Source organism: Gallinula chloropus (genome assembly GCF_964237585.1).
Source record: "Gallinula chloropus genome assembly, chromosome: 6".
Lineage (NCBI taxonomy): Eukaryota > Metazoa > Chordata > Aves > Gruiformes > Rallidae > Gallinula > Gallinula chloropus.
In genome coordinates this window covers 16,032,859-16,060,252 of record NC_140091.1, presented here as the reverse complement: position 1 = coordinate 16,060,252, position 27,394 = coordinate 16,032,859, and the positions used below count along the sequence as shown (strand labels likewise).

At 39.7% G+C, this 27,394-nt stretch overlaps 1 protein-coding gene across 1 annotated transcript; it reads right to left on the bottom strand.

The window, feature by feature from the left end:
• Positions 1 to 626: 626 nt before the first annotated feature.
• LOC311193161 (calcium-activated chloride channel regulator 1-like) lies at positions 627 to 16,660 on the bottom strand (the record flags this gene model as incomplete). Its single annotated transcript, XM_084265887.1, has 14 exons — positions 16,496 to 16,660; positions 15,599 to 15,739; positions 14,879 to 15,029; positions 14,069 to 14,180; positions 13,227 to 13,398; positions 11,681 to 11,908; positions 9,767 to 9,991; positions 8,452 to 8,629; positions 6,597 to 6,703; positions 5,128 to 5,352; positions 4,716 to 4,983; positions 3,436 to 3,600; positions 2,358 to 2,573; positions 627 to 1,045 (listed from the first exon to the last, which is right to left on the bottom strand). Exons 1-14 carry the CDS (start codon positions 16,652 to 16,654, stop codon positions 627 to 629), a joined length of 2,766 nt encoding a protein of 921 aa, XP_084122013.1. The 5' UTR covers positions 16,655 to 16,660.
• Between the last annotated feature and the right edge of the window lie 10,734 nt (positions 16,661 to 27,394).

The window sequence follows — 27,394 nt, the reverse complement described above, 5'->3', positions numbered from 1 at the left end:
CCACACTCCTCCATTAGCAACTTTTAAATTACCTCTTGTTATAAAGCAGTGTATTCTAACTCTAAATTTATAGCTGTCTTTAATTTCCACCTAGGAACATTTTCCATGTGCTCATTTGCATGTACTCTGCAACTCTCCTTCTGAAAGTATTTATATACTCAATTCTTCTACACACCTGAAGATATACATATTGAAAAATAAACAGCCTGGAGGTACATATTTTTTCCTTGGTTTGCTAAGCCTAACTGACGACATGTGAAAGATACATAGGAAATCATTACAATACTTCTGATCTCTTACCCACTGTGCCTTACTTGATTGCTATGTGGTGAATAAGAGTAAGGAAAGTATCGTATTTCTTTGCCTTCTTCGTTTAAGAATCCACACTTCATTGGAAAAATGGATGGATTAAGTATTTTTATCACATAGAAACAAATAATGACAATACATACTGTATTTCACTATATATCTGAATATGTGCTTTCATGTTTAACATTTAATCAGTGTACATGTACTTGAATAGAAGACATTTTGAAAATCTGTGCACTGATTTTTTGATTGTACAAATACCTCTTTCTCTACTTTTAACTTTCTGCTACTTTGTGTAATAAAAGTTACAGTAAATTTTATGCATTCTTTTCCATTTCTTTCAATAAATGGAGTCTTCCCTTTCGTTTTTGTAAAATGCACAGAGTTGAAGTTATAATACAAACAAATACAATGCACAGACCTACTGTCGCTGCTATTACTGTACTGTTAGCACCATCACTGTTGCTGTCATTATCTACAGCCGCAGGAGGAACAAACCATGTGGCTCGTGCTATATTAGACACCTCTGACATCAAGTTGGTATCATCAACAGCACGTAGAGCGAAGTAGATTATGATGTCTTTTTCCATTGTGAAACTTTCTAATTTAATTTCAAACATTTCTTCTCTACCAGCCTCTTTAGGTATGACATCAGAGGAATTTACAGAAGTAGCACGATCGAAGTGATCTCTTAGGTCCAGGAGATTTTCACTGCTTTTTATTATGTAGTGATCAGCTAGGAAAAAAAAACCCACAAATACATTCATTAACCACAAATTAGCATAGAAGTCTTAATATCCCTGCTTGTGGTGCCAGTATGAGACTTCTAGAGCCATTTTGTAAAAAAAATGTGTAGATTATTCCTGTTTTACTACTATTTCTGAGCATGGAGGGTTGGCAAGTTTGCTTTTAAGCATTACTTTAGTGTCAAGTGTCTTTTGTTGCTGAGTCGAAAAACTTTTCCATTAAAAATTGAAATTGAATCCGCATCAAAAAATAGTTTTGTCATCTCTCTTAGCTTTGTGCAGGTGTGTGCAAAATGCAGCTAGATGAGAAACTTCTATCCAAATACAAGCATAAGGTGAAATGGCAATTAAGATACATGCATAGATAGAAGGGGCAGGCCTTGCATCTGGTCTGTATGCTCTCTTTCAGCATGAGGTTTTGATAGCAAAAACTGTAAAATCAAAATGATTCTCACATTCGTAATCAAAAAACACGTAGTTACACTGCTATAAATGTGGTTGGGAGAGGAGGGGGGGTCCTGCTCTATTTCAAGTCAGTATCTTTACAAGGATTTCCACTCTTCCTCCTGTCTTCCTCTTATCAATAGCATTCCCTCTTTAGGTAGTAGAGAGATGTACATGATATGCCACCTCCAAAACAGCGCAGGACCTTCTATGTTAACCTTTAATGCAAGGAACTCACCGTGTTAGCAGAAGCAACAACCCAAAATTTTTAGACATATAGTTGCTAAATAGCAATTTAAAAAGTTGAGAATTTTTTAATTTGTGTGTCTGTTTATTGAAACTTTTAGGTAAATGTAAAATTTTAATATGAACTGTAATCTGCATGACTCTTCATTGTCTATTTTAAAGTGCAGTCTCTGATTTATGCAAAGAAATGCTGTATATTTCATCATTTAGTTTCATTTTTCCTGTACAACAATCATAATAGTTTGGATAGAACGCTACCCCGTCTATGTAGTCAATTTACATCTTTATAAATAGACAAAAGCTTTGTGCTGTCTATGTTAGCCGACTTCTTTTTTTTAAATTATGCATAGACATGGACTAAGATTTCTTGCTCTAGCAGTTGTACTAGAATTTTATTTGTTTGATTTTTCAATAATATTAATTGATTTACTTGGTTTGAGGGTTTTTTAAAATGAAAAATAAGGAGAACTAAAATATGCATCAAGGTAGCTTTCTGTTTTGTTACATTGCCAGGTGGGAAAAATGTGGCCCTCATCCCTGAATGGTGGTCGCAGGGTATGTCCTTTCACATAAAAATATCAACCTCACATGAAAATGCAGTGCCTGACTCACCTTTTCCATTGTCAAGGTCACCTCCTGGAGCAGTCCAAGACAAGATGATTGTTTGGTTTTCTACATGAGCATGAAGGTCTGTAACTTTACAGGGTGGATAAATAGAGTCTCCTCCTGTATTCACTGTGAGAGAACTTACTGAAATTCTGCTGAAACTTCCTAGCTGGATTTCTTCATCCGCAAATTTAGGTCTCAGTGCATTCAGATAAATTTTACCTGTTTAAAACATTTTTCAACTTCCATCGTGACAGAAATCTGAACTGCATTTTCTTCTAATTTTTATTACCTTTTATTATCTCTTCTCACCCTATAAGCTTTCTTTAGCTTATTCAAATTTAGCAGAAAGTTAGTGAAGTAAAGACAGAAAATACAGTCATCTCAGGATTCTCAGTATCAAATTTAGGAAACCCAAAAAGCAGACAAAGTCTGAAATGTGTACAAATTGGAAATGATGCAACCAGTTAAGCTGGTGGCAGACATTGGTGGGCCATGGCAGCAATAAGGTAGTTCTGTCCACCTCTTCAACCATATTGCAGGCCTTATCCGAGTTTCGGTTTTAGACTATTATTGTGCTGATTTTTCTAAATTTCACAATGGATAAGTATGAGAACATTCAGTTAGGACAACTAATGTTTTTTCAGCATTAAGATACATTAAAATACTAGAAGACCAAGAAAGCTTAGAAGCTAAGTTTTCTACCAGCATTAGTTTGTATACCAATGTTGGGTGCTGAACTTATTTATCTCTAATACACATTTTAAAATCTCAAGAGGATTTATACATTTGAAATTTTTGTTGTGACATGCTTAAATACAGATTCTGAACAATATTCATCCTTTTCATAGTTGTAAGAGAAATATTTTTTTTTAGGACAAAAGTATATGCTATCCTATACATGGCAAACAGCACTTGGAGATGGTTCTTGTTTGGGCTTTCTTGTAGTGAAAATGTTAGATAGAGCATCTTTTACAATCAAATGGAATTTTTATGAATGCAAATTATCCCATTTGCTAAACCATTACATCCCCCATACATACACATCATGCAAAGAATTGTTTGTTTCATAAATGCTCTTTACCATTTTCTTTGTAGCCTGGTAGATACGAAGGTCGATTTTGCTTGAGGCTAAGTCTGGTGTTTGTATTTTCCCCATGGACAGTCACTTTTAGCCTGTATCTGCCGGCTCCCCGTAAAGAAGTAACGTACCTTGAGTAGACTCCATCATTCTTCTTCACGTCAGCACCTTGGAATAGAATTATTAAGAATTAATATCTCAAACAGGCTGAGAAAATTGGGCTTGTTCAGCCTGGAGAAGAGAAGGGTACAGGGAGACCTTATTGCAGCCTTCCAGTATGTAAAGGGGCATACAGGAAAGATGGAGAGGGACTCTTTATCAGGGAGTTTAGTGATAGGACAAGGGGTAATGGCTTTAAACTAAAAGAGGATAGATTTAGATTAGATATTAGAAGTAAATTATTGTTTCCCTGGTTGCCCAGGGAAGCTATGGCTGCCCCCCCCCATGTCAGTGTTCAAGGCCAGGCTGGATGAGGCTTTGGGCAACCTGGGCTAGTGGAGGGAGTCCCTGCCCATGGCATGGGATTGGGTCTAGATGGGCTTTGATGTCCCTTCCAACCCAAGCCATTCTGTGAGTCTATGAAACAAAATATCTGTTGACAAATAAGGTTATTTTTGTTATTCGTACATAAATGTAAGACCTGAACATTCCTATGCAGAAAACCTGGCAGTGTTCTTGTAGTGTGGACATCTTTAAAAATAGCTGTGGTCCCACTGTGACAACCCGCATTTCATAAGTATTTTGTTAGAAAGAACCATTTTGCATTAACAACTTTAAGTGGGTAAATCTCTTGTTCTAAAATCACTGTTACTGAAAAGAATAATAATGTACTGAATTTAACATGATAAAGCTAACATTTGGTATGCTAGTGTTAAGGTTGCAGTCCACCTTTGAAGAATATGAGATGGGCTATTCAAACAGCTTGTTTTTACCTTGCCTTCTGAGGGCAGATCATTATATGAAGTACACTTTCAGAAAGTAGATATGAGCAATGTGCCCTCTACCATTCATGGTTCTTCTGCTTTCACCCTCTGTATCAGCAGGAAAGCAAGTAGAACGCTTTTTAAGGTAAAGGCCAAGGTCTTTGTTTTCCTCACCAAGAAGCAGCTTTGTAGCTTCCTTCCATCCCAAAGCAGTAGGGTTCTCTGCCTCCCTTATGTCTTTTTCTTGACTGATGGCATAGCAATGACTCAGTCCTTAGTGATTAATGAGAGGGGAGCATGCAAACTTCAATTCCAAAATGCATAAATGCAAAGGTTTTCTCTTTATATATGGAACCTTACCTGCACCATTATCAAGAAGTTCAAGGGTTACTGCTGCCTCACCATCCTTCTCTATGGTGGCTACTGCAGTTGCACCAAGAACAGGCAAAATCCCTTGGCTGACCTCTGCATAAATAACGACTGGATTAAATTTGCTATTTGCCCTGTGCACGTGAACTGCAGCGTGCACAGGAGGAACATCAGAACATGCTGGTCGAGAGATAACTGTTACTGATACAGTTTGAGTTGCTTTATGATTATTTTTAATACAAATCTCCCATTCGCCCACCTGCAAATAAAATAAAAAAATAGAAAAAAAAGAGTGAAAATGTTTTGTGTTTTTGCAAGGCCATTGTTTCCCTTACATAATTAAAGCTGTATGCTAGTCTATGGGAAATTTTAATTCAGAAAAAAGAAAGTGTTCGGTCTTTACCTCTGCAGTGCCACTTATAGTGAGTTCAGCTCTCTTTGAGTCTCGTTCACCAAATGTAAGGTCTGAGCTTCCATATACTTTTCCTTTAGGGTTCTTCAGGAAAAAAAAAAGCTGACTTTCATTCCATGCAATGCTGAAGAAAGTGTCATTTCCCACAGTTTTATCAACAGGCACCGTAATATTCCTCCATTCAGAATGCTGAACAAGAAGCTCTTTGCTTTCAAGCTGTTAGAGAAATAAAATTTGTCTTATTGCTATTTAGTGAAGAAGCATTGAATGCTTTCAGAGTGATTCCTCATCTGTTGCACAATACTATATCAATTCATTGCTGACTTAAAATAGATTAGTCTTGGAGAATAGAGTTGAAAAGCACTTCTGCCTTTTGGAAAGTAAAATGAAAAAAGGTCTCTGCCCACTTATTTATGATACAGTTATATAGAGAAGACAGCAGGTTTTCTAGTTCTGCTGTCTCTATCTACAGGAAAACTAAGTGCAATTTTGCACAACTACCGAATGAAGAAAACTACTAAAATCCCAGATTCATTTTATTAAATGCTTGCTTGCATTTTAACATTGCTTTTAACTATGAAAAGGTGCTAAATAGGGTAAGTTACAGTAAATGTAGCTCCATCATTTCTGCATCTAAACTATTTTTCTACCTATCTAAAGCTTTGTGACTGTAAGCAGTATTTCCACTGCAGTTTGTGTCACAGTCCTGGAAGAGAGAGAAAGAAAATGTCTCCATATATGACTGTAAGGCTTGTAAGTAATGAGAGAGACAGAAATAAACAAAACACAGGCCATTTATAGAAAAATAAATATTTCCTTTCATTAAAATAATTTATTGTAATTTTTATGAACAATATAATCAGCAATTAGAAAATAGTCTGTTGTAAACTTTTTTCTGTTAAAGGTGGGACAGAGATTCAATTAAAGGCAAGGTAGCAACTCAAAAATCCTAGACTTGCTCTTCAAATCAACATTTACTGCTGCTTATAATCTAGCTATATATGTGAGTAGTATATTTTGGATAAAACACAGAACTGGGTCTATGCTAAAATATTTAGAAATTGAGGAAGGAGTTACTAATTCTAATCTAGCAATTGGCCTAGATGAAAAGTCTCAAGATACATATGGATTAGGGGAGAAGCTGTGCTTTTAAATGTATCTGTTTTACTTGAGTTAGACCATTCAAGTGCTTTAATAGATGTTTCATATGAGTGAACTAAGCATCCTGGGGGATTTATGCATTCTTTTTTCTCTCAAAGTCTCTTGAATATTGAAAATTATGATAAAGATTTTATTTTCTCGAATCAAGAAATTACAGAAAACAAATATTTATTTAATTGCAGTGAAATGTAGAAAATGCCTACTCCTATTTTCCACTGCCAATTATGATCATTAACATTTAAATTAAATTACTAATCAACTAAAAGCATAGCATGAAAAAGAACAGTTGAAATTCAGACCAGAATAGATTGTTGAGAAATATCTCCATTTCCTGATGTAATTGCACTGAATGTCTCAGTTAATTTACTGGGGACGACTCCATCTGTAGCATAAAGATTTAAACCTCCTGAAAGTCAAGAGCAAAAGCATTAGAAATGCTGGGTTTTACTCTAAAATTGCTAAATTTTATGTGATTTCTGGTACTGAATGTTCTGCTGAGGCAGCCAATTTGTTACAAAATCAAAAAAGAAACATATCTCTTTATTAATATGTTAATGCATGCGTCCTAGTAAATCCTGTCTTGTGTGATCAATTTATTTTATCTCCCATTAACAAAGTTTGAAAAAACAAAAAGTCCCTCCCTGCAGCGGCGTATCACCAAGTACAGTGGTTTTAGAGCTTTCCTAGTACCTTTAGAGTCCCATATTATTACCCTTCAGTGAAATTCTGCTCTGAAAATACTTCTCTGTAGAAAAGACACAGGTGGCATCCTGTGGGTTTTGACTCTTAAAATCCAGATCATCTTTATTTCCAAATGCGAACTTTACTTCTTTTCATGCACACTGAATTCAAGCAGCTCTAGTCCATTGAGATTCTCATACTCAGCACAGGTCTGTGCACGAATTTGTTGTGAATTGGCTTCATACTGCTCTACTGAAGCATCTGCACTTCATGCATTTGCAGCAATTCTCTCTCAAACAAGGATCATAAGTGCCAGACATCATCCAAGTCACCACAGTGCTCCTAATGCATAGGTCATTGGAATCCCAAAGTAGGGGAGAGACTACTGTGCAGCACCGAGTCCTGGGGAACATTCTCAGGTGCACAGAGGCTGCCCACATGCCCTCCATACCACCTAACGCCTCTCACCTTTGTCCCTCATGCACAGACTGACATAAGGTGTGCAGGTTACATCAGGTGTGTGGCTCCGTTGTGAGAGAATGCGTGGAGTTGTATGAGCTAGAGGAGGTGTTAGCTCAGAGATCTATTTAGTATCTTTGGAAAACTTATTTTTGGTTCTAAGCAGGAAGGCCTGCTTGTTGAGGACTGCTGAAGGACCATGTGGCTTCTTTCTAGCACAAATAATTCTTAAATATTCCACAAGTGGAACTTAAACAACAAATTTTATATTAAAATACAAGCCAGAAGAGAATCAACTCTGGAGTCTCCGATAGTCATGTGGATGTAATGATGTTGAAGAATGCATTAGGGTATCCCAAGTTATCTGAATTGCTAAAACAAGTACATTGCACAGGATGTGCACCTCAAATATGGATGCTTATTCACCATGCTTTTTTGGAGTCAGCTTGCTTTCCACATCTACACAATTAGTTTTCGTTCTTCCATGGCATTTGCAGGTGCTGTAGCATGAAGCAACACCCCTATGGATAGTTTTTAATGGTTGATTTCAAGCTAATTATGTAGTTCCAGCTCAGCTGACAGCTATGCTTGCCAATGATAAGGGTTGTCACTGTGCTTACAATTTCCTAGCCACAAAAGTTGGAGAAAAATACTATTCTTTATGTAAAGTACTTATAAGTTAAAGCATACAGAAGCTTCTAGTCATTCCACATAATGCCAGAAATAAAATTCTATACTTTTTGAATGTTATACAACAATATAATAATTAAATCTCCATATCAGTAGGGTATTGTCATTGCTTTTAAATCAAGACAGCTCTTAAAGCAAATCTGTGGAGCTAAGGAGTTCTGACTGCTTGTATTAAAAAGCCTGTCACGAAAGCCAAATTCCTTTACAATTAATTTTTTTTCAAATTTCTTAAATTTCTTTTTTGTTTACTGAGGAATTGCTATGCTTTTATATTTACATACTTGAATAGTCATGCCAGAGAAAAAGTGCATGAAGAACATTTACCTGTTTGTTTTGAAAATTCTTCTAGTTCTTTGTCTGCATCTGGCCCCAGTGCGATGGTGTGAATCTTTACCCCACTTTCTTTTATTAAAGGAAAGCAAGCGCTTTTGTTTGAGTCCAGTCCATCTGTCAGCAACACAATTTCTGAACCATATGTAGTAGTCATTTTATCTTCAATTAACTGCATCAAGAAAAGAATTAATGGTATAAGGAGCAAAATAATTTTTAAATACTAGTTTATCACAGGGCATAATCAGTGTATGGATTAAAAACCATTAACCTCATATTTGAGACAAATTTATTCTTTAATAAGTGTTTGAATTTTCATTTAACACTATTTAATTAATACTACTACAGTATTAATTATTGCAATTGATATTACAACATCTTATTGCTTAGATTTAGTAAGTGTTCAGTTATAAATAATGAATATTTAATATATGTTTCCAGAGGGAAGGAACCCATCACAAATTGAAGATGTCAGAAGCATTCTGCTGTACATGCTTTGCTCGTTCAGGGACTGGATGTTTAAGGACATTGTATTAAAAACTTCATGTCCAGCATCTGGAACCACCCTTTAATCTCCAATCAAAGTTTCAGGAATAGAGGACAGACTTCTGTCTAAGCGTGGACTTTGAGGTAACTGAAGGTGGGCAGAAAGGGGTAGGGAGCACCCATGGGGGAGGCCTCTGCCCTGGCCTGGATCCCTGTCCTGTTGACATTCTTCCTCTTGATGTCCCCCTGTCCTGAGCCTCATCTCTGCACTGTACTCTTGGCTACCTCAGCATTCTCATCCTTTTCTGTACCATTTCTCTTTCTTTTTCTTCCCTTTTCCTACACTTTGCTCCTGATTTTCAGTTTTGCATTTGAATTAGGTGACATCTACTGGGACGTCAGACTGCCAGGCCAAGGAAATAAAACAGACAACTAATAACATATGTATCCCCCACTGTTTCCCAGTCTCAGGAATTGCATATGGTTTCACAGTTTTAAGGGCTGGCTTGACTTGTGACTCGTCAACTGCAGGAACTGTTCCAAAATTTAGATCATTCTTGTAGTTCATTGTGCAATTTCATCTTACTTTTCAATGTCATTTTTGAAGCATGAATATCACATCTGGCCTGTTTTCTGGTAATACTATTTCTAATGCCATGGAACAGTAATGCCAGATAGTTTCAGTACCAAATTTTCTCCAGGTAGATTCAGGAATCATATTATCTTTAACTCTACCATTGCATAAGAAGTCTATGCTCAACTGTTTCCCACTTATTCCTCACTTTCCATTCTTTCCAGGAGATGTTTCTATATTGCACTTTACCTGAAGTCCTTTGCGTATGCCTGCACAGATATTGGTTTTTCCACTAGCACGTGTAGGCAAATGCTGAACAAGTTCTTGGCGTGCTGCATAATTGGTTATTTGTTGCAAATGAGCTTTTACCAATGCATCAGAGTCAAATGTGACAATTGCAACCCAGGAATCGATTTCAATAATACAGAGCAGAAATAGCCGTGCAGCTTCATTGAGATTTCCGATGCGTTTGTTCTGTATGTGGAAAAAAAACACCCAGCGTCATTGCAGTGCAATTTCTTCTGAAAAGCTATGGCTATGAGCAAAATGTGGGACTTTTTATGTTGATAGGGTTGCAATTAAAAATGTAAAACTATCTGCCATAAGGAAACTGCTATATATGATCAGCTCTAGGGAAGAGATCTAAATAACATTCTGGTATTGTAAAAGTGCAACGAACTGCAGCTTCCAGGAGAGATGTCACCAGGCAAAGTCCATTTTCTGACTTCATTCCTAAGCAAGATTCTTGTAACTTCTTTTTTTTTGCAGTGGCAATGCAAAAGGACACGACCTATGATACCTAATTTGTAGGTCAGTCTAGCAATGGAGTATTTTGAAAATAGAAATAATATTAAGTATGGATATTTAAAATGCAAATATTCAAATTGATTACTGGAAAAAAGTTACACTTGAACTGGTGCTAGCTATTCTTGCAATATTTATTTCATGATTATCTTCGTTGTGGGGTTTAGTATTACTTTATTATTTGTTAACTGATTTCATAAAATGTACTATGGTAGACATCTGTATTATGAAAATATCATTTCTTACAATTGCTGAAGATCAGCCTCAAGAACAGCTCTGCACTAGAATGGCATGTCTGGAAATAGATATGTTGATGGAGCACTATGGGAGAATCCCACAGTTAATATATGTATGCCATAACTACAGTTGGAGCATATACTGCTTTATGCTTCTTCATGTATATTTGGTCTAAGGTGTGACTGTCAATTGCTTAAGAATATTTCTCAACATGTTTAAGTTATCTAAATTACCTTCTTTTGATGAATAGTCTTATTTTTAGGCTTGAATTCCTCTAAGAAATGAAACACTGAGCTTGTGCTATTTTCAGTAAGAGAGTAGTGGTCACTGACTCACCACTGAACCTTGGAAGAAGTAAATTCCAGATAACAAAAAGCCATATGTCATCAAAAGAATATTTGGGCTGATTTTTAAAAAGCTATTAGGTTATGCACCTAAGTTTTACGTCTGTTAATAACTTATGAAATACCTGTCTTGCCAACCCAGATAATTTTATCATCTACAGATCACATTGTTTACAGCTTAATAAAAGTATTGTATTTATGCAAATAAGCACACATTCAGGGATGCTTACTAAACCTTGCATCCATTAAAAAAAAGTATCTCATACCACGAGATGCTGTGAAAGGATAATTGTATGCAAATTTTTATGGGGGAAAAAAAAAGGAAAAATAATCTCAGCCTTGATAAAATGATGTAACACTATGTCAGCTTCCATTCTTGATTCCAAAGAGTAATATTGTCATATTACAATCTAATATATTAACATATTGTGACCTATGTATTTATTTTAAATTTTAGAATAATTCATAACAAAAATACAGTGTCAAACTCAATCTATGATGCATTATTTGGCTGGAAGAACTACAATGGCATTGTTATTCTAGGTCTGGAACTAAGGGAGGAAAGTGTATAAAATTAAGATTTTACATGAGAAAAATAAACTCTGACCTATAACTCTAAGTAACATCTTTTAGGAATAAAATTACCTAAGAGAATAACAGTAGTCTTTTTTAAAAAATAATCAAGTTAATTACAGAATCCACTGGGGTTTTTTTATTTTTTTAACTTTATTTTTCTTAGATTTTTGCTAAAAATTGCTTCTATAATGTGTATTCTTACCATTGCCATGCTCCCAGAAACATCCAGTACTAAAACCACTGTTCTGTCTTGGGCCTGCAGTGACCTGAAGGTTGTCTCAGAGGGGGGCACAGGAACATTTAGAACAGCCGAGTTTCGAAAGTCATCAGATTCCATAATTACTTCCCAGGTGCTTTTGTGGTTGCATATCCTGTTCTGCATATTTGGAGCCTCAACATTGTGAGTGTTTTTATCACAAAATTCAATTGCCTAAAAAAATAAGATTGAAGTTGTTAACAATTCTGAATAATTCTAAACCCAACAGTATGAACATAAGGAAATAGCTCAGAAAATACAAAGTTTGTGGTGGATCACAGGAAAAATGGAAGGGTTCTTTTCCAGCACATATCATCTGTGCCATGGTCAGCCAGGATATGAGAAGAGGCAAGCAAAGGAAGTGCTCCCAAAGAACTTATCTCAGATTTTACCTAAGTGCAAGTATGTGTGCATGCAGAAACAAAGCTTTGTCTGTGAGCACTGAGATCCTTAGAGTGACTGATTCATGGAGGTCCTACTAGATTTAAGCCCGATAATGTACATAGTGTAGCAGAACAGTATGAAGGTCAGCACAGTTAGTAGCCTGAATATTTAGCAACTTCTTGAAAGTGGACAGAAGAAACAAAACAATATGAGTGGTACAAAGGCAATTGCTCACCACCTCCCATAGGTAGACCAATGCCCAACCAGTTCCCGTGCATAAGATGGCAAACCCTCTGAAAGCCCCCTCTTGTCATGATGCTATATGGTACTGAATATCTCAAGTTAGTTTGGGACATCTGCCTTGCTGTGTTTACTTCCAGCCCAACGCACACTCCCCGTTCTCTTCAAGAACTATAACGAGGGTGTTACTGGAACCGTTTCAGTCAAAAATCTAAACCACTATGAATAAAATTAACTGTATCCTAGCCAGGCCCAGTACAGCCATAAAAGTTCTTGGAAAGAGCTTGCTCAAAGACAAGTAAGGGCAATAGTTGGAGGCATTGTGCTCCCATACCACCGACATCTAGTCTGCAAGGAGACCATCCATCCTGCTAACCCTTCTCCCAGCATGAGGATGCTTGCCTGGTTGTCTTGGCTGCTTTAAAGAGAGGTGGGCTGCTGCTGCTGTGTTAAGGATATATATACTGGATTGCTCTGCAATGGTATGTAATAGGCCAGACACAAAGTTTGGGTGCCAGTTTACATAAAGAGTGATCAAAACCTGCAGTTATCTTATGGACAAGGCATTTAGCAAGAACACTTTCCATCTATGCCTGTTGACCTCATTCTCCAACTATGGAGCAAGAAGGATGCTGAGGCTGCAGTGCATCTCACCCTTATTGGCAGGAAACAGCTGTCAAATAATTTCCCGTAGCTCTTTTGTCTTCCCTTGTGAACAGATTTTGATAGAAATGATAGCATCATGCATATCCTTTGAGATAGAAATTATTGAAGAAACACCTGACTGATCATTCTCCCCAGCAGAAATAAGTGACTAGACACCAAATGTTCCTAAACTTTCAGTCTAGTAAGGTATAGCAATACTTACAGATGACACATATTGTGCATACATGACAGAACACAGGACACTCTGCTGTCTATCTGGAATAAATAGGCATCCTTTTTCATACAGGCGACCATCATGACTACAGCTTCTTTCCTCACATTTGTCTCCACTGCAGTCTTGGAAAACAGCTTTTCCAGTCACATTGTCTGGACAGCTATGGGAGGAGAAGATAGGCAAGGTGGTTAAGAACACAGTCTGTATCTGGTTATTTGAATTTTGGCTGTCCAAAGCAAAATTGCTGTTGATGCAGCTCTATACTAGACACTGAATAGGCACATAGGCTGTCTCTGTTCATGGCAGGGTCCTCAAACTAATTGAGAAATAGATTCATAAAACACTTGTGGTCTTTTGTGTTCTTTCTTATGATAATTACAGGCTGCTAGAAACTGCAATGTAAAGGACTGTATTAGTATGCCTGAGCTAGGAGAAAAGACAAACCTGAACTAATTCTCTATATCTATGCAGTTGTTGTCCCTCTCTGTAGAAGGTGTTTTAAATTCTGTGGTTTCAGAAGCCAGTTGATTATTGCTCTTTATTAAGGTTAAGTTAGATGAGTACAAAACAAATGTTGGCCAGTCTGCAGTGCACACAGAGCAAAAGATTATCCAGGATGATCTCTTGAACCTCCTACAAAAGAGCACCGAAGGCAGTTGTGGTTTTCTGGGCTGCAAAGCAGTTGCTGACTAAACATCTTTTAATCCTACAAACAGGTCACGGACACACTACAAAGTATAAACTCCACACAGATGACAAGACTATTGAAAACATTCCTGAAATGTTTAAATGCATGTAATGCAAATGCAGAAATATGGGGGAAAAATTACCTTGTTGCTTTTATCCTTGCAGAATTTCTAGACACATAAAAAGGTTCATCATTATTATATTCATCGAACACCCCCCATCGAAAGTGAGCCCATTCATGGACAAAAGCTCGTCCTGTTGAAAAAGAATAGCATATGCACATTCTATATACCACTGTTTTGAAGCTACTCAGTGTTTTACTTAGTAATTAATTTAAATTGTTAAAATAGCTATCTGAAGCAATACAGGAAGATATTGAAATATTTAAGCAATTGGAATATTAATTCTTCCTTGAGCTAAAACTAGGAAGGCATCAGTTCAGCAATCAGAACGAGAATTTTTATTCATATTCGACTCTATAAATGCAGGAACTGTTCTGCATTTGTTGGTATAACTCTCCCAAGGAAACTTAAGGGTTTTGAGGTTTCTGTCCCACAGAGCAGCAAAGCTTGCACTTTCTGACACAGTGTAGTACAAAATAAGATACACAAACACTGGACAGTTTATTTGCTAAGCAGTCATAAATGGAAGGCTACTGCTAACAGGAGTACTTAAGTGCAGAGAAATAAATATTAAAAGTTTACAGAGGTGTGAAGAATTGGGGATCCTGTGGGTGAATATTTCAGTTCAGACATTTCATGGGTATTTGCCACTTCTGAAAAATATCTCTAAGTTTCTGTTGGTTTGTTTTGGGTTTTTTTTTTTCATTTTAGCAAACAAATTGAAGTATCCAAATTCATTAATCACTTAGAAAAATCTTGGCCATTTCATATGAACAATGAAACAAGCAACTAAAAAGTTTTTTTTAAATTTTAATAAATACAAATGATTACCTTTGTCTCTATAAACATTAGTCGAATAGTCACTTAACAGGAAGTTTGGTGTGAAATAGATGTGCTGTCCTTTCTCCTTACATCTTCTATGATGTGATGTATAAGGATCATCTGTATTTTTTTTATAATAGTCTGATATGATGACATCTGCCTGACATAATAAGAACAAAGCTATACATGACATGAGTGTAGAGAAAGGCTAAGTGATTCTTGTTAAATAAATTCAGTCCTGCATTTTTTTTAATCCTACAAATCCTCTCAACACTGTTGAGCAAGAACTTCCAGGATTAGTCCTGGATTTTGCTCTAATTCATAATGCAACCTCATCGGTCTGGTTTTTCCTTGTTGTTCTATGGCAGCTCAGCCCCAAACAGTGATTGACCACCACACACTGTTCACTCACTCCTGCAGGAGAAATGGACAGGGTTGGAATAAAGACAGCCTACTGACAAAAACACTGTGAAAGTAGAACACTAACAGTCAATTACACTCACACCCAGTGAAAACACAGACCTTACCACCCCAAACACACTCAGGCTGCACTGGAGTGCACCCAGGAGCGCCACATCCCCCATCCCCTTTTATGGGGAAGTGATGTCAGGTGGTGTGGAAACAGCCTGGGCTAACACAGCTCACCTGGGCTGGATGTTTGGGGAGGTTAACTGTGGTTTGGTTAGTACCAGGACATGTTCTAATTAGAAAGAGTTCTCAAAATCTTACCTTGTTATATGATTCTGTTTTTAATTTTGAATAGTTGGGGCTTTTCTTCCATGTTTTGGGAATTATAAGTTTTACAGACTTGAAGAAAAATCGATGTTTTGTCATTTCGAACAAGTGATTAGAAGCATTTTTAATCATGTTCTAGAAAATTAAAGAAAATGAAATATTAATATAAATAAATATTGTAGTATAGGCAAGGTTCAACATTGCACCGGCTTTTCATTTATCTATCATAATTTTCCAGTCAATTTCACTGTTTTGTATATCTTATTTGTATTATGAGTTCTATATGCTGTCTTTATTTTTCTATTGCTCTTTTACCACCTCTCATGGAGTACAGTTTGTGAAGAACTTCACCCTGTGGGAAGGGCTGATGTTGGAGAAGTTTGTAGAGGACTTTCTCCCATGAACTGGAGGAGGGGAAGAACGTGAGGCATCCTCCCACTGAAGAGGAAGGAGCAGCAGAGACAACGTGTGATAAACTGACCACAACGCTCAGGTCTTTTTTGCCCATGGCAGTAATTGGTAAGTGATCTCTCCCTGCCCTTATATCAACCCATAAGCCTTTTGTTATTTTCTCTCCCCCTTCAAGCTGAGGAGGGGAGCAATAGGGCATCTTTGGTGGACACATGGCCTCCAGCCAGGGTGAACCTACCACATACTTAAAGGAATTTCAGTCTGTCTCCCAACAGAGATTTTACAACATTGTCTGAGGGAATTAGTGTTCCTAGAAGTGACAACAGATGACAAGACAAATTAGAAATTAAGTTTAGTAACTAATTATGAGATTAATCCATGAATAATTCAAGAATGGAAGCTGAACCTGATCTATGCTACTTTCCAAGCAGAAAGGTCAAGTCACAACTGCTGAGAAACAATGCATGCAAATGTTCTTACCACTGTGTTCATGATTATCTTGTCATCTTCTGGCACCTGAGGATGAATTGCAACAACCAGATCTTCATAGCCATTCTTATTTAGCCATACCATAGAACATTTTGCAACATGCAGGAGCTGAAAAGACAGCAAAAATATCAACCCCCCTATCACCCCCATTACTTGTCCCTGTCTGCTCTTGGTTAGAAAAGCAATGGCTTATCAGTCTTATTTATATGATTGCCTGTAGGGCGTCAGAAGAATTCCTTTGGTAATTTGGGATGATGCACCTCCCCCATCTGAGTATGGAGAGTCCAGAGATTATATCATCTACTTGTTACAGCATTTTGGAATAGTTTTCTCCTTTTCATTCAGCTGTGTAAAGTCCCAAGCGTGTCTTATCTGGAATTGTTTGCTTCCCCCACCCCATTGCATGGCTACCAATGTGCCAGCTGCAGATCTTGGCAACTGGACAATAGGACACGCATTATATAATCAATTTTTCTAATGAGTCAAGCAGGACATTGCATATGTATGATACGTGAATCATTTTTGCCCTGTAGTGCTTTCCCTTGAGCTTCACTCCTGAGCAGGGCTCTGCTGCGTGGGCTCCCCATTTTGATTTGTGTGAGTGTCCTGGGGCTCCTGCTATGGTAACGCTATGCTAAAGCCAAGTGTAGCATTCGGCGATGCTTGGCTCCTGCATAAAGCCAAAACTTTCTATTGCTGAGTGTTGTGCCTCACCCCTTAGGAAATCATACGTGCTTTTTGCTCCTAACATCACTTTTGTGCTGAAAAGTGATTGTAGCAGCTTGCAACAAGACACTAATGTTCTATGCAAGTACAGTTATATCAGATATGTTGGTTGTGTTTAGTGATGTGTTAATTTTAGGAGGAAATACTTGATGGTTTATTATGCACTAACCCCCCCGCCCCCCAATTTATTTTCCCTGTGCCTCTTCAGGTCATCTATGTTCTACTATTCATTCAAGTGGAATTTCCTGGGTAAAAAAACCCCCCGAACAATGCAATACTTATGTAACAGGCAATGGAAACAATAGAAACAGCAAGATTAGATAGTAAAATGCTGATAAGTTCTGTGTACAATATTCGGCATGCTAAATCTCCCCTTTTAAATAGCACCATTTACCTTTAGATGAATAACCATCCCATTTGGAATAAAACATGTTTTTCTTGAGTGGAAGTGTTTGTCGAGCAAGCCAGATTGCACTGTGTGGACATCCTATCCCTCCTCCTCATTTCTCACTTCAAACTTGAAGGAACTTGTCCAGAAATTACTTTATGTGGTATGAAATTATATAACCCAACTTCTTCTGAAATACTGGCCAGAAAAATTGGCTAAATTCTTCTCTGTGTATGTGTATGGTTTTGATTGAGGGTATTTTTTTCAATACCAATATGGAATAATGATTGTTTTCTGTTGGGGAAGGCAGCAGGTCCTCATGGCCGAGCAAATTGACATTCACAACATTCCTGCATTCCCCTGTGATAGAGAAATAGCTCACTTTGTAACAAGCTCATGGGACAGGGTGATAATGAAGTCCAGATTCAGACTGTCCAGAGCCAAGAAGGCGGCTGAAAAAGATGACCAGTGAAAAAAGTGTAAAACGACCCCTTAGACTACCTATTTCCACCCTTCACCCACTGGTAACCATCCCAAAAGGTATTGCTCAACTTATTCACTTTGTGAGTTGTGTTCCCTGAATAGAGCCACTGGAGCATCAAGATGGAGGATTCGGGTCGACCGGACCTCCTCACATTCTGTGGTCGCAGCAGGCAACCCATCAGCAGCCCCAGCTGTCCTGCATACTTGTCAACAGAAACCACTTACCATCGTCTGTTCAAGTCCAGGGCCTTTTGGACACTGGAGCAGATGCAACTAGTATCTCACACCTTATTTGGCCCAGTGCATGGCCACTTGTAAGTGTGGGTATTGGGGTGGTTGGCTTGGGGGGGTCAGCAAAAGGCAGGGTGTCAGCCAAGCCAATTCTCATCACTAATCCTGAGGACCAAACAGCTATGGTCTGCCCATACATGACACATGCCCCCTTGACCTTATGGGGCAGAAATTGTTTATGACATAGGGGAGTAAAAATTACAATGGATTGTTGACAGGGGCCACTGTGTTGCAGGGCATTAAACAGCCCACCTTAACCTTGACATGGTTGACTGAAAAACCTGTGTGGGTGAATCAGTGGCACCTGCCTCTGGAAAAACTGCAGGCCTTGCAAAAGTTAGTGAATGAGCAATTGGCTGCGAGACATACTGAACCATCTAACAGTCCTTGGAATATGCCTGTGTTTGTGATAAAGAAAAAAATCAGGGAAATGGCGACTTCTACGTGACCTAAGGCAAGTAAATGCAGTCATGGCAACTATGGGAGCCTTGCAATCAGGTCTTTCCTAACATTCACCAGCAAGCTATCCTTTCTCCTAATTTTTTTCACCAAGGTTTTTGAGCCTTGATGAAACAGTTTGGATTATCACATTCAGAAGCATGTTCCATTGTGGCTGCCTGTCCAGAATGTCAAGGGAATCACATACCAGTTTTCTATGGTACCAACCCCCACAGACTGCAAGCATTGCACTTTGACAGTCGGATGTTACACGTTACTGAATTTGGGCCCTTGAAATATGTGTATGTAACTGTGGATACGTACTCTCATGCACTGGTAGCTATGGCCTACACAGGGGAAACTGGAAAGGATATTACTCGACACTTACAAAAGGCGTTTTCTATTTTGGGGGTGCCAGGGCAAGTGAAAACAGACAATGGTCTGGCTTATGTTTAACTCAAGGAAATGCAAATTATTAAACAAAATAATCGATTATTTCATTATAAAGCTCAAGAATATATTATTTGCAAAATCTGTACAGTTTTTAATTACTTCTCATGTACTTCTGTAGTCATATGTTCAGTTGTGCAGAGTGTGTGCTTCTCTGTTCTGGTTATGCTCATTACAGAATTCAGCCCCCTACAATGATAAAAAAAGGGACAAAAATGAAAAGTAAGCAACAGAAGAGTAACAAAACATAGGGATGGAACCAAATCTTCACTGCTGATTTGTACAGTTGAGACACCAGCTGATGGTGAACTTCATTTCACATTGATAACAATATGCTTTATGGCTGATTTACTTACACAAAAGCTGAAATAAGTGCTGCTTTTCAAAAAGGAAAAATCTGTTCTTACGTTTATACTTTCAGGTGATAAAATTTGCATATACATTATTGACATTATTTCAGAAATAAATACACATCCTTCCTTAAAAAGCCATGTTAGCCATTAACGACTCAATTACCTTCAGTCCAGCAATAACTTTCACAGATGCCAGTAAGATCAGAGGGACACCTAAGGATAAAACAGAATAAATACATTTCCACTTAAAAACCTTATCTGAGTATAGTGCTGATATTAACAGTGCTTGCAGTGTAGTCTGCACTCTGCCCAAGTAAAACAGTTATCCTCATAGAAAGATAGGAATATACATCGCAAAGTGACACAAAAAGCAAGAATTGATCCTCTATTTCTCCATGCCTGAGTAAAAATATGACAGTTACAGATTTAAAGATTACAATTGCAGAAGGAGTCTTTTAATTTGGGAGATACCGCTTCCAAATGCCATTGTACCCTGGACAATGCCTCTTAAATGGCTTGCTGGTTTACCATATGTACAGGCACTTGGGCAGTAAGCTGCAGGTCAAATATGCTGTAATAAAACTTTGTTTGTCGAGGCCAGTTGTCCCTGTGGACAGAGAGGAAAGGCGGATAGTGAGGCAGGTACTTTCTGCAGTGGTGAGAGGAAGGGGTGAAGTTGTGCAGAGGTAGCAAAGATGAAAAAAGAAAGATAATAAGAGTTTGAAGCAAGAAAGACTAAGCAGCTTGATAGGAAAGCCTCAGAGGTGCAGTGTACTCAGAGAAGGGATTGCTGAGAAGAGGAGGAAAAGCTTAGATAAACAAACAAACAAAAAAGGGGGAATGGAGGATTTTTGGACGAGCACCATTTCCTCTCTGCTGGCTGCAAACGGAAGTGGTTAATCTCCAGTGTCAGTTGGGAAGAAAGTAATGCCCACAAACACTGCCAAACCATCAACCATAGAAAAAGGTAAAGGTGAATACAGATAAAATCACATCATCAATTCACAAAGTATGGCAGATATAATGAGGGATAAAATCACAACTAAAAGAAAAAGTTTACAGAAAATGTTTACAGGGAATGGCCAGTCAGGTTTCTAAAAGGTGCCACAAAGGGCTCATAGGAGGAAAATGCTGAACTTGTAACTTCGACTGGACTGTGCCCAGTTGCATAGAAATGTTTGTCACTGTCATACTCATCAAATACCCCCATTGAAGCCCGGACCTCTCATGAACAAAGACACTGACTGCAAGGAGAACAGAAAGGCAAATACATGGTAACTGTAGTCAGCTGTTATATCACTGTACACAAAATTAGCCAGCAAAATTATACAGTGGACTTTCTGAACAGGAACTTTCCAGCAACACTTGACTTTGGGCGGTTCTAACATCAAGTAATTCACTTTTGTGGCTAAGTGTGACCAACTGTAAAGAACACCATTTCAAGGTCTTAGCTTTCCTATCTTCTAAAATTGGCTTCTTTTACTGTTATGTATTTGAATTTGAATTCTGTCTCTATAAATGTATGATGAAACAGTGATAGTTTTTAAAATGCCCTTGCATGAGAGTAAACAACACATCAGATTGTAATTTAATATTTGATATTGTAAGTTGAACTAAACTCAAGAAACCAATGCTTCATTTTCCATTAGATACACAATAGGGATTATGAACAAAATGCTACCTTTATTCATTTAACTCAGGTATTGCACAGGAATACATGTGTTGGAAGCATATAGGAAAGGATTAAATAGCATGTGCTGCACATTCATTCTTCAGTCTTTTGTTGTATACAACTGACAGCAAACCAGAAAAATAAAATTATTTGGGGAATTTACCCTTAGGTCTATAAAATTATCATTGATTAGGTATAAAATATATATATTTTCCCATTTTTCCACCTGCTTCATGTTGTAGGGTGTATAGGTCATCGCCATGTTTCCAAGAAGGAGCTGCCATTATATATGTAGAGCACAGCAGGCATCTGAAGGAGGAAGAGGATGGAGAGAGTTGGCACTTGCAAATCAGAGAGTTTCATAGTGAGCATATACCCCTGCTTCAGATAGACTGGAATGTGAACCTTGGACCTGTCTCTCTTATTCTTCACTCAGTCTCTGATAGCTACAAGTGAAAAGTGGCACACAGAGAAGCAAGGCTAACTAACCAGCTCTTATGACCTAGTCCCTACATCTTTGTTTTGCAACACATAATCAAAGCTTTCTGACTTGTAATAAATGGGAAACCAAGTGGGGAAATGAAACTGTGTATCAACAAGGACATTCAGACTAGACAGGCTATTCAAGCCATCATAGAGTACGTTTCAAAAATTATTAAATAGCTTGCAAGGACTCCATTTATGGACTACAATACACTTAACCTGGAGATTTAACTCTGACTTGGCTGGTCCTGTGTGGAGCCAAGAGCTGAACTCAGTAATACTTATGGGTCCCTTCCAACTCAGTATATTCTATGATTCTATGATTGACTGCACCAATAAATGTATGTAAAAGAGCTTATTGTGCTCTATACCCTGCAATGGGCTGTGAGCCATACCTTTTCATAGGACTCATGGTTTGATTTCTCACTGGTGATTACCAGAAATGTCAAAAATAAATCTCTCCTTGAGTGTGAAGGATGCCTGGGTGGTGCTGGTGGCAGATGCTGAGGGCTGGAGCCCCACGCATGGAGGGCAAAGGAGGCACCTGCTGGGCACCCTCCTCCCTGGCTGTCTGGCTCTGCCCACAAGAGGGCATGGATCTCCAGCTCCCTCCCAGTTCCCACCACGGGATGAGTCAGGGCCTTTCTGGCCCCTCTCTCTCCTGAATAGCCATCCTCAGCCAGATGCTGCCAAACTCCTGTGAGTTGCAGGCCACTAGAGCGCCATGTTAGCCAGGCTGTGCTAAGCCTGTGAAGCCAGCCCTCCTGCCATGGAAAAGCTGGAGTCTTTAGCCACAGGGATTACTGCTCCCATAGAGAGTGCACAGGACTGACAAATGCAAAGACTATTGGGGCTTAGGCAGAGGTTGGTAAATCTGAGTATATTCTCTAAGCAGCACCATGAACGACCAGCAGGCGATGGGGTCCCTGCTGTTACACCAGGAGAATGGCTTGACATTTGTCATGGTGTGTTATATCTGCCCAGGCTTCCACTCATAGTTCCAGCTGGCCACACTAAGCACTTCCAAAGTTCCAGGGAACTTTGAATTTTCCTGTAGGTATTTGTTGTGTTCTATTAACGTCAGCCCTGCTATCTGCTTCACCCATGCACAAAAGGGTCTCTTCCTCTGCTCCCTCCAAGACAGAATTTCCAGGACTACTTGTTAATGAGCTGTTACTGATAAGAGAGAGAGTTTGGCCAGCTTTCAAAAAGTCTGTCTAAAATTGAAGTTACTATGTTTGAGTGTGCCCCTTTCTCTTGGGAAGGACTTTCTGTAACTAAACTATGTTATACAAACCAAGCTACCTTAATCTCGAAAATGCAATGTGCTCTCAGTTGTTTCTACCCTTTTGTTTGGACCTTCACTTTATAAGGTGTCTTCTTGCTCTTTCTCCCACCCTTAAGGTCTCTGTCCTATTTCCCAAGCCTTAAACAGACTCCTGTGGTACCTGCCCTATTTCTGGGACCTCGCCACGATCTCTGGCCATTTTGCACTGTAAAGAAGGAGCTGTAGCAATTTAGGAACTGGACCAAGAAGTTTTGCAGGAGAAGCACATCCTAAGGAAGGGGAACAAAGTGGGCTCATACTCAGCCCCGGGGTTGCACTGTGCAGGGAGAAAGTCTAAATTAAAGAATGAATGCAAGTGGATTTAAGGACTGCTTAGTAAAGGATAAATAGTGAAAGCTATTTTTGCCTCCTTTGAAAATCTCAAAAGTCTGCTGCAAACAGCTGAGACATCTGACTGAGATGGAAGTGACCCACACGGAACTGAGGAGTGGCACCATCTCAGTCGGGTTCAAGGTGAACAATTAGCCCTTGGGAACTCTGATGCAGGCAGCGTGCATTAGCAGCTCAGGAGGCCAACCATATCCCAGGCTGCATCAAGAACAGGGGCTGGCCAGCAGGTCACCCTGCTGCCCCTGTGCAGTGAAAGACTTTCTTGCCTACCTGCTCGAGAAGCTGGCATGCCGTGTCACACAGTGGGAGATGCAGAGAAATGGACAAAGCAAGTAGCAAAACCCTTGATGCCAATTTTACAATAGTCTGTGAGAAGAACTATCTTTCCATCTCTGCCAGAGATGTATTTCTGTGTAAGGCAGTGAATGTCTAAGGACTGCTGGGAGACAGAAATTCTGGTCAGTATTATATTGTGTGCTACATGACAGGATGGGGAAAGAACAGTGTATGATCAGGGTTGCACCAAATCTGCTGCTTTTGTGAAACTTGTGTGGTAACAGGCTATTGCCAAGACTAAATAATAAACAAAGAAAGGCATTAGAGTCTTGAATTTCTGACACAGGAATGAAAGGTTCAATTTCAGCATTAGAGCAGATAAAATCATGAGCCATGAGACACAGGAAAGTCCCCATGGTATCTAGAGAAGCCTCTCTCCAGCACACTCCTTCTAGTAAGGCTTGTAATTATGTCATCGTGGAACTGTGTTTCATATTTCCTGTAATTATTTTCCACTCTGTGGATTGTGCCGCAGTTATTAAAATCTGGTTTTGTTGGCTGAAACTTGCAATTCATTCTTTGTTTTTGAGGTACAGAGTGCAAGGCTAATGATCATGCTAATTAGCCCTTACTAATGGAGAGTGTTTACTTTTTGTAGAAGCGATCACCACATTTTTAGGTAATTGCAACAATTTATAACTTTCTTTTAAAAATGAGTCAATCATGTAACGAGTTCTGGGAAGCTAAAATTCAGAACTCTGTCTGAGCTGACAATGGATACCAAAGCCAGAGCTCGTAAGACTGACAGAGACATTGACCTTGTAATTCAAGGCTATGGGTCCTTTAGAGAACAGAATATTAGGCCTTTTGCATGTGGAAAGGCAAACTCTCCCTTGTAATTCAGGTACAAACAGGCACTCATTCCACAATGTCTAAAAGGATGTTTTCATGTCTACTAGAATTAAAGAGGTTGAATTTAAGCCTTTGATTTTTATTACCGTGCACACACGGTTAGATAGTATTCTCCAAAGAGCAAAGGGAAGAATTTCTCTGACTTCTTGTCACATTTTTGCATGGCTCGTTCTAATGGAGAAGGGGGGGCTGTAGGAGTGGCTTCTGCAAGAAGCAGCTAGAAGCTCTCTGCAGGCCGCAGAGAGTAAACATCGGCCAATTCAAGACCAGAGTTGTTGCTGACCGAGGTCAAGCCAATCAGCCATAGTCATAGCACCTGTGTGAGTCACATTTAGGAGAAAAAACATGCTAGCAGGTGCATTTTGCTACTGGAGACGGGAGTGAGACGATGTAAGAAACTCTGCAGGCACAGAGGGCAGTGAAGAATAAGGGGGGGGGGGAAGATGAGGCACTCCAGGTGCCAGAGAGATTCCCCTGCAGTCGGTGGAGAAGACCATGGTGAAGCAGGCTGTCCCTTTGCAGCCCATGTGATAACAGGGAGCAGAGATTCCATCTGCAGCCTGTGGAGAGATTGACCCATGCAGCAGCAGGTTTGATCAGGGAATTGTGACACTGTGGGGGACTAAGGCTGGAATGGTCTGAGCCTGAAGGTCAGCACCCCATGGCAGGGACCTGCGCTCAGGCAATTGGTGAGGAGATGACACCCGTTCTTCTTCGATGCCTCCATTTCACCGGGCTTACGCGGGCCTCACCGGCCCCGAGAGGGGAGCGGGGGGCGGCTCCCGGTGAGCGCCTGCACCCGCTGCGCCGTGGGCCGGATGGGTCCCGGCGCCTGGGACGAGGCTGGCTGAGGGCAGGGCGCCGCCGCTTCCTGCCCGCCACGGCAGGAGCAAGCCGCGGCAACGGCTGGTTGCCCCGGCAACGGCTCCGGGCGGGCAGCGGCGGCGGTTGTGGTAAGGGGGCAGCGGGTGCAGGCCGCGGGAAGGGGTGTTGAGGGGACACTGCTCCGCGGGAAGGGGTGCTGAGGTGGGGGGGCTGCCCGAGAGACCCCTCCGGAGCAGGAACCGGGTGCAGGGACGGCTGGGGACGGGGGAGGGCCCGAGGTAGTGCCGGGGTGAGGGCCGCTGGTGGGTGACCCGCGCCCCTGCTCACTCCGCTCCGAGGTAAGTTGCAGCTGTGAGCTGTCCTGTGCCTTCAGTTTTCTGCTGTTGAGGTGTGTGCTGTCTCTGCACCGCACAATTCAGTGCTGCTGAAGCCATTACAAGTTAGGAATGCGTGTGCAAGGTTTCAGTTGCATTAACTGTGTTCTATCTCTGATGAGACTGGGGTCACTTGGTCTGGTACACTGTATTTTCTAATGGGAACAACCTGGGATGCTGATGAAGCTTTGGTCACTGATTCACAGAATACATGTTAACATATACTGTCTTTTACAGAGTCTTAAAACAAAATGTCATCATGGTCTTTGCCTTTATATAACTGTACTGCTCCTTTACTGGACTTGGACCTTCAGGAGAAGTTTCTTCTTCCTCGTGCTACTGAGGCAAGTTCATTCTCTTGATGTTAAGCTTGATTTTTTTTTTTTTTTCATTCTATTACTATTTTAACGAGATTCAAAGCAGGTATTTCAAAACATACTTCCTAGCTACAGATGGAAAGTAGTGGATATTTCAAAAAGTGGCAGAGTGAGAGTGCTGGACATAAAAATGGTTTACTGAAACCATGGAAGAATCCTTGTTTGTTCTTTTTTGCTTACATAGATGGGCAAGGGTAAATGAAGCTCAATGTTTAATCTTCTAAGATGCTGTTCTCATTGGAAGTAATTAAATTCAGGAACTTAGTTGCACTGTGTTACACAAGTTGAGGTCAGCCAGGAATGTGAGCCTGTTACAAGACACAAACACATATAAATAAATAAAAATTAGTCGTTTGGTGTGTGGTTATTTGGCCTATGGCAACAGTTGGAAGCAGGGCTGTTTACATGCTGATTCTCTGAGGAAGTGATTCTTTTAGTTGGGAATGTCCCAAATCTTGTTACTCGTTCTCTCATTCTGTCAGTTGTGCTAAGGAGATACAGATGTAAGGATATAAACTCTTAGTCTAACGAATGCTTTTGATGGACATGCACCTGACAGGCTGAAAGCAGGAGAAATGGGTCTTGGTGGGCACAGAAGGCATGCCAATCCACTTCTGAAAAATAATGAGCAGAGTAACCAGATAGTTTTATCCTTGGTGAGGCCCTAATCACGCCGGAGTGTGAGGGTAGAGGCAGGAGAGAGGTATTTGGAGAAGGGGTGAGAGTGACAGCAGGCTCCTGGAAGCAAGGGGAATGGGATGCTTTTAGGTGGTACATACTTGGCTCCGGACTTGCCATGACATGGGCAGCAGTGTTGTGCAGTGCTGCCCGCTGAGAGCTTTTGCCAAACTGGGAAAAGATCAAAGCCATTACTGCCTCCAAATTGGAGGAACTCTGCTGTGAAACAGGGTGTCAGTGTCTAGCAGGACTTGGCCTCTACCTTCACAGGAGGGAAACTCTTTACCTTTGCCTTGTAGATTAGGTGTGTTCTGTCAGTGATTGGTTTCAGGAGCATCCCATAATATCACAGTCTTTTACTCTTGTTGGAAATCATAAATGAGAGATTTCTTTGATCTTGAAAATTTCTCCTAAATGAATCTCCTAAAGATCTGACTTAGTTTATGTTGATAACACTCAATTAGCAAGAACATTAGATAATTAGGA